Raw genomic sequence first — 7652 nt, 5'->3', positions numbered from 1 at the left:
TTTTCGAGTCATCCGACTCTCACAAGACCATCGGTCTTTAATAGTCACCTCGTCGGTGACTAACGTCGAACGTAGCCTGAGCGAGCCTGAGAGAGACAGCGGATATAGCGGGGACCTATACGTCAAAAAGTCCGAGCGGTCGTATTTATTTGAAGGAGTTTCCATTTTAACCTCTTCCAACGGAGCTGGATTTGATCGCACGAAATTCAACATGTTGGCCCTTATTAATCGGATCTTGGATTGGTTCAAGTCTCTCTTCTGGAAGGAAGAAATGGAGCTCACTCTCGTCGGTCTGCAATACAGTGGAAAAACTACCTTTGTGAATGTCATAGCGGTACGTGAGTCATGGATTTGTTCTATTTATCTCGCGCGGAGTCTCACTTCAATGGATGTCAAGTATTATCAGATAATGTTGTTTCCCGTTGACATCGAAAACGAAACGGGTGGAAATGAAGAAAATTTGACAAGTCTCGTATATTGGGGGTTATATTCAATAATCCCTTCGAAATAACTCCATCGCTGCTATAATGTTAATCGTCTTCGCATACGCCCTTATGTGTCAAGCAGTTTAACGCTACGTCCGAAATTACGATCGAGTGAGATTATTAAATTGTCGTAGTTTATTTTTCATTTTTTCTTCTCGGATTCTTTTCCTTGCACGTTTTACTACGTTTCTTTTTCTCCCTCTTTTCATCATTTTATTTTTTCTGCATTTCATATCATATCAATATGTAAACAACAATTTTGATTGAAGCTGATTTCTTATCTTATTAATAAAGTGATTTTATATATTATATATAATTGATTTTTTTTTTACAATCCGATAAATTAAAAAATAATTTAACTTACAAAATTTGAATATACCTAGCGATACAATCCTAATAGCTCGACCAAAATTATATTAACGTATAATAATTATTATAATCATTATGTTATATATATAATTAAAATTAATAATAACTATGTTATTGTTCTTGAATTAAGAAAACAAATTTAAGGTAATTATTCTCTTTTGTATATTTAGTCGGGGCAATTTAGCGAAGATATGATACCGACTGTAGGCTTTAATATGCGTAAAATAACCAAAGGCAATGTCACTATAAAAGTGTGGGACATTGGTGGTCAACCAAGGTTTAGATCTATGTGGGAAAGATATTGCAGAGGAGTAAATGCCATAGTTTATATGGTGGATGCAGCAGATTCAGAGAAAATCGAGGCAAGTCGTAATGAATTGCACAATTTATTGGATAAACCACAATTGTCTGGAATACCAGTATTGGTGTTGGGCAATAAAAGGGATTTACCTCATGCATTGGATGAGAATGGACTCATAGAACGAATGTGAGTTGCGCATTGATATTTTGCAAATACATTTATGGATATATATGTGACAATACATATGTTTTAGGAATCTTTCTGCGATTCAAGATCGCGAGATTTGTTGCTACAGTATTTCGTGTAAAGAAAAAGACAATATTGATATTACGTTACAGTGGCTCATAGCGCATTCGAAAAGTGGAGTTCGCTAATACTCTTTTAAAATATCTTATTTGTTAGTATTGCGACGAATCTTTGATACTGATAATAGTATTGGGATCAATTGTAAAATGAGCGTATTGGGCAAACTTTGTTCAAAACTGTGTCATTATTGTAGAAAACTACTTGAGCTTTAGCTGATCTAAGTTGGATGGTGCAAATACCATGATAAAATTAACCAAAAAAAAAAAAAAAAATATTGTGCTTGTATGCCAAGAATATGCTCGTGTGATTTATACCATAAGGCACTCACTTCCCACGAGCACATTAGTAATAAGGAACAATTTTTTATATTTTCGTTCATAGGTAAGTCCAAGAATATATTCCAATAACTTAATAACAGTTAAAACTAATTAGTATCTCTGTATTTTCTATGATTGCTGCTATTGTAAAGCTGAAATAATATTGACATAATTGCAGTTCATTATTGTGATATTATAGTCTAGATGTCGATACTCTGATTTCTTGTATTCTCAAAAGATACCAAGCACTTTATGTATAAATTAGAGAAATGGTAGCTATTACATGAAATACATGCGCAAAGATATCACTATTGATTATTATAAAACTCTAATACACCTCGAAAAACTTTAATAACAAATAAAAACAACGTATTGCAAACATTACTTTAATTCTTTACCACTTTGAGAAAGACATAATCCTAGGTCCATATATTCTCCTACATATCTTAAGCAAAATTATGTGTAATAGATTTTAGAATAGAAATATTTATCAAATATATATTTACCAGGATTATTTACCAGGATATCTATTCCCTAGGAAAATTAAGGAATTTTCTGGAATTTTTATGGGATTTAAGAAATTTTTTGAAAAATTTTTAATTTTGTTTTCACATTGTAAACAATTGTCAAGCCAAATGAATTATATGTTTAACATATATTACAAATGTTTATTTATTTCAGTTATTTCAATTATAGTATCTCAGTTTATATATTCAATGTCTTAAAAAATATTGAATATATAATACTGAGAATAACATTGAATATAATATAATATTTTTTATTATATAGGTTTTAATTATAAAAAAAATAATTTTATGCAAATGAAAAATTCTTATTTTTTTCAATACATTTACACATTTAAAATTCAAGAAAGCTTTCTATTTTTCTTCTGTATGGTGAAAAAATGTGGAAAATGCATACCAAAAAAAAATTTTAAAAGTTGCAACAAAAAATATTTTAAATGTTCTCTTTATCTAGAATTTTGAACATAAATACCTGGAAAATTAAAGAATTTTTATACAAGATTTGAGTAGACATCTTGTTTACTAAAACTATAAAGGATACCAAAGTGATTTAATAATGTTAAAAAGAGATTGATTTCCAGAGATTGAGATACCCAAATGATTTAGTAATGTTAAAAAGATTTTAAACAATAAAAATGTAAAGCAAAATATAGATAAAAAAGCATTGCAAACAGCTTTGCTGTAAAATTATCTATGAAAATTAATTGCATTAAAATAGATTTTATTTTGCCGAGAAGAACATGTATATATAATAATTTTCATACTTCATTTTTCTTCATTTGTTTTTCTCTATTTACCTATGGAGTATTACATTCATGCAAAATACAACTAGCTTTTTGTTAATTCAACTTTCTATAATCAAATTGTTTAAAACTATTAGTTATTGCTTTAAAATTAATCAGATCGATTAACTTCATGTTTATAAAATTATATAATTAAGAAGAACTACATATTTTGTATATTATATATGTTGAATATTGTATATTTCTTTTGATATTATTACTGATATAAAATGTACAATTCAAAATATGCATTTTTAAAGAGGAATAGAGTGAGTACAGAAAGAAAAAATTTTAAATCCAAATTTTGCTGAAGCTTCAGCTATATTGAATTTCATTTATATGGCGATACAATATTTCATTTTCTAGCGGTGTTCGTTACAGCCAACTTTTGCTATATTTATTAACTACGTGACTCACTCTTAAAGCAGCCACACAATAATATATATTAAATTTATTGTAAAAGATCTGTTATATATATATATATATATATATATATATATATATATATATATATATACACATGCAAATATATATAACAGAAAAATAATCGCTTTTCTCAAGGTTTCATTATAACGATTTGTAAATACATGACACTGTAAATATAGAAATGACATTGTGTTTTCTATTTCAAAATGCATATGTTATAAAATACAAAATTATGGATGGAATCGTACTTTTCCATCTGTCAGAGATAGAAAGTAGACGTGCTCATACACGTACAGCGATATTTGTATGGTCAAAATTCGAATTCAAGTATCATAAAATATACAAGTGAATAATTTTATATAAAATGTTGTAAAAGAGAGAGAGAGAGAGAGAGAGAGAGAAAAGAAAAAAAGAAGCGAGAGAGGATAATATTGGAAAAATAAATAAATAGAAATGTGAAAATATAATAGAATGATATTCTGAATTTTGTTGATTTCGATTAAGAACACTGCCATATTATTACTTTTTCTGAAAATTCATATACATACACCAGGAAATATGAGGAGTATCTGAAAAAATATAATCTGAGGAATATCTGAAAAAATATATAAATTTTTCTCAATTTAATCAATTCAATTTGATTTTAAAAACTAAAAGACAACTTTAAGAATGAGAATTTTTAAATTATAGATAAACGGAAAAAAATAAAGTTTTATTATAAATTTTTATTATATATATTTAAGATTCATGAAAACATAATATAGATGCACAACATAGATTTAGTTAATTAATTTCAAATAGACTTTACCTCTCAGCAAAATTTTAAAATTATAACGCTTGATCACAATATATTTAATAGTGAAAAATGAATATATTTAATAATGAAAAATGAACTCTATTGCAATAAGTTAGCTCGTATAATTTTCATTAAAAGTTGGTTTTAAAGTATATACCTTTCAAATACTTTCTAGTATTTTGGTATCCTGATGTATACTATAATCTGTCTTTATATCGATTATATTTGCTTTCATGTCAATTTCATGAATTAACCCATTAAAGTCCAGTTACAAGTTTAATTACTGCAAAGTTTGTTTGCTATTACATAAAAAGATAGTAATTCCTGCCATATTTATTTTTTAATACCAAATACTTAAAAGATATTGATAACTTTTTATATATCAAAATATTTTACCTTAAATTTACCTTAAATTATAACGCATGTGAAAAACTCGAGGTAAGAAAAACTAAGTCAGAATTATTGTAGAAAAACTATGGACTTGAATGAGTTAATCTTTCAAATTTGTTAAACATTTACCGTAATTTTCTGCGCGCATTCAATTATTGTATATTTATATTTGAATATCCATAAAATACAGTATATACGCATCTATATGCATATATGTATATATGCATTTATCATAAACTATATCTACATATATATGCATACATGCTATTTATTTACATAAATTTGAAAAGACGATACTATATGTGCTTTTTCTCTTTTTTTTCATTAAAAAAAAAAGCGAAAACTTTGAATTCAATTATACATGCATATTGAATAATATTTTACAATCATAAGTCTATGTTATATTTGCATGAATAAGATACACTTTGTTTTATATTTGACTTTGTATATAATAATACTATCATTAATAATATCGCAAAATTCACCAATTTTGATCCTTTTATCTCTATTCAATCTACGTCGTGTATCCGCACTTCGTATACATTTACACGAAGATATTGCTGCATGATTAATAAGCGATAAGTCGATGATAAAGATCCTATTAATACAATCTCTTTTGTTGCGCGTTATGTTCCTCCGAACAAAACGATTAAAAATTTATTATTATTTAAAGTGTTCACAGTATTGGCGATAAAAGTGGTCGCATAGTTATTTTTCGTGAACCCTGGATACAATTTTTCCTCGATAAAAATTTCAAGGAAAATTATTACTTGTTGTTTCGTTATTCACTAAGAAAATAATCGACATCGTATTTTATATAAGAAATTACACTAATGTTCATTTCTTTTTGCCAACACCAGAATACATTTTATATACTTGATCTTATATTAATCATTGCACAGAATAATCTTCCTATTTTATACAAAGTTATATATATATATATATATATATATATATATATAACTTTATATTTAAAATTAATTTAACAATAGCGCATAATAGATTATTCTACTTTGACTAGTTTTATGCATCACTAGACTTCACTCAAGATTCATTTATATTAGAAAACTCACAAAGCTTAGATCTCAATCTTTTGTTGTATTATGTGCAAGAAATGTTTAAATGTTTGCCACGATTACGTCTTGCTTGATTATTTTTTCTTTATACATTACTGTGGTATTCTATTCCTTCTTGAAATGTATATGCATACATATACACATATTATATATGTAATATAAATATAAATATATATACACACACACATACATACATATATATGTATACATACATACGTGTGCGCGTATGAATATACACATGCACGTATACGCATGTATGATACTATACGCTGCTGAAGGAACTTGTGTTTGGTACGTTGTGTGGTACAAACATTATTTGAAAGTTCCTATTAAAAATGTTCTTAACACGCACATACATCCTTTCTCAATTTTTGTCTACATGTATATGTGTGCTCATATGTGCAATATTTCAAAAATTTTCTATATCTCTTCATTTTTAGATTTTTTAACAAGATATATTAGAAAATACATATATTTTCGTAAAATTTTATAATGATTTTTTATTTTGAAGCTAAATAACTAAAAAATCAAAGAATTTTTGTTGCAAATTTACTTCAGGAATATAAACATGTAAGATTTCTGTACTCAAATAAAAAATGTAATCATTCAGTACAATTTTATTTAATTTAATGATTGAAAATATTTAAGGCCCGATTGGAATCGGACCTAAGATTATATTAGTTATACATAAATACACGCAAGATTTTATATATATATATATATATATATATATACATATATATACACATACTTATATAAATTTGTATGTACTTATATAAATATGTGCAATTTATATAATAATAATTTTATGTATTTCTAATCTTTAAATAAAATTATACAAATTATATTTTTGAATAGTAAAGACGATCATATATTTATTTTTTTGAAGATTGTAAAAAAATTCTGTAATGTTTTAGTTATTCATAGAAGGGAAATGCAATGCTTAAAATCCATGAATAAAAAATAGTAAAACAAAACTGAGATAGTATATATGTATATACATACATATATGTACATACATCAAATGCGTATATGTGCACACATATACACACACATATTTATTTACAGGATATCCCAAAAGCGGAAGTTCTTTTAATGAAAGATTTTTTAACTAAAAGATCTTTTTTTTTTAAAAGATCTTTTTTTTTTTAAAAGATCTTTTTTTTTTTAAAAGATCTTAACTAAAGATTTTTTAACTAATTTGGAGTCATTTTTTTCTTGAAATTTTGAGTCAATAATTATTTAAGTTGTAAACAATTGAAAAAAAAAGAAAAAATTTTTAATTAAATTTCAAAGAAAAAACTAAGTAGATAACAAAACTGCATTTTTTATTTAATTTTAAATATCCAATTTTGATTTTAAATTTAATAACAAAATCTTCAAAAAAATTTTAATGGAAGATCCTGCATCCTATATATGTGAAAATTTCATTTTGTCCTTAATAATGGATTATTAAGGGGACTAGTATATCTGGCCCGAATTTAATTATTCTAGAGCTGTGTGTCTTTTTCATACAATAAACTTTTTTCTTTTGCGACGTTAAATAATATCTATTATTCGTATGCTTTTTTATATTATTTGTAAAATGTGTGACATATTTACGTGATTTTTTTGCTTATTGCAAAATAGCAATTCTAAATTACCAATGATTTAAAACACATGAATCATTTGTATGTGTGTATTGTGTATGTATGTGAGTATAATTTTAATGAAATTATCATTATCACTCATTCTTTCTTGAGATAAATTATTCATATTATTAACAAATAAAATATGTTTTAATGTATAATATAGTTGTTATAATAACTGTATTATAACATTTATAACAAAAATGTTATATTATTTTTTATGACTATCTCTCACATTAGAATAAAATTATA

General features: G+C 25.6%; 1 protein-coding gene across 1 annotated transcript; it reads left to right on the top strand.

Moving 5' to 3' along the window:
- On the top strand, positions 1-2083 carry LOC105247981 (ADP-ribosylation factor-like protein 8B-A). Its single transcript, XM_011252512.3, has 3 exons — positions 1-334; positions 1025-1341; positions 1409-2083. The coding sequence occupies exons 1-3, from the start codon at positions 212-214 to the stop codon at positions 1527-1529; spliced, it is 561 nt and encodes a 186-aa protein (XP_011250814.1). The 5' UTR covers positions 1-211; the 3' UTR covers positions 1530-2083.
- Positions 2084-7652: the final 5569 nt, after the last annotated feature.

The sequence above is a fragment of the Camponotus floridanus genome, unplaced genomic scaffold (genome assembly GCF_003227725.1).
Source record: "Camponotus floridanus strain SB8 unplaced genomic scaffold, Cflo_v7.5 scaffold39, whole genome shotgun sequence".
NCBI lineage: Eukaryota > Metazoa > Arthropoda > Insecta > Hymenoptera > Formicidae > Camponotus > Camponotus floridanus.
Note: the sequence above shows the minus strand (reverse complement) of the source record. Positions and strands in the feature narration are given on the sequence as shown.

Excerpts from the sequence above, each read along its gene's own strand:
- LOC105247981 (XM_011252512.3), top strand. The coding sequence starts at position 212 with ATGTTGGCCCTTATTAATCGGATCTTGGATTGGTTCAAGTCTCTCTTC. Across the intron at positions 335-1,024 it reads CCTTTGTGAATGTCATAGCG|TCGGGGCAATTTAGCGAAGA; the intron begins GTACGTGAGTCA and ends TTGTATATTTAG. Across the intron at positions 1,342-1,408 it reads AATGGACTCATAGAACGAAT|GAATCTTTCTGCGATTCAAG; the intron begins GTGAGTTGCGCA and ends CATATGTTTTAG.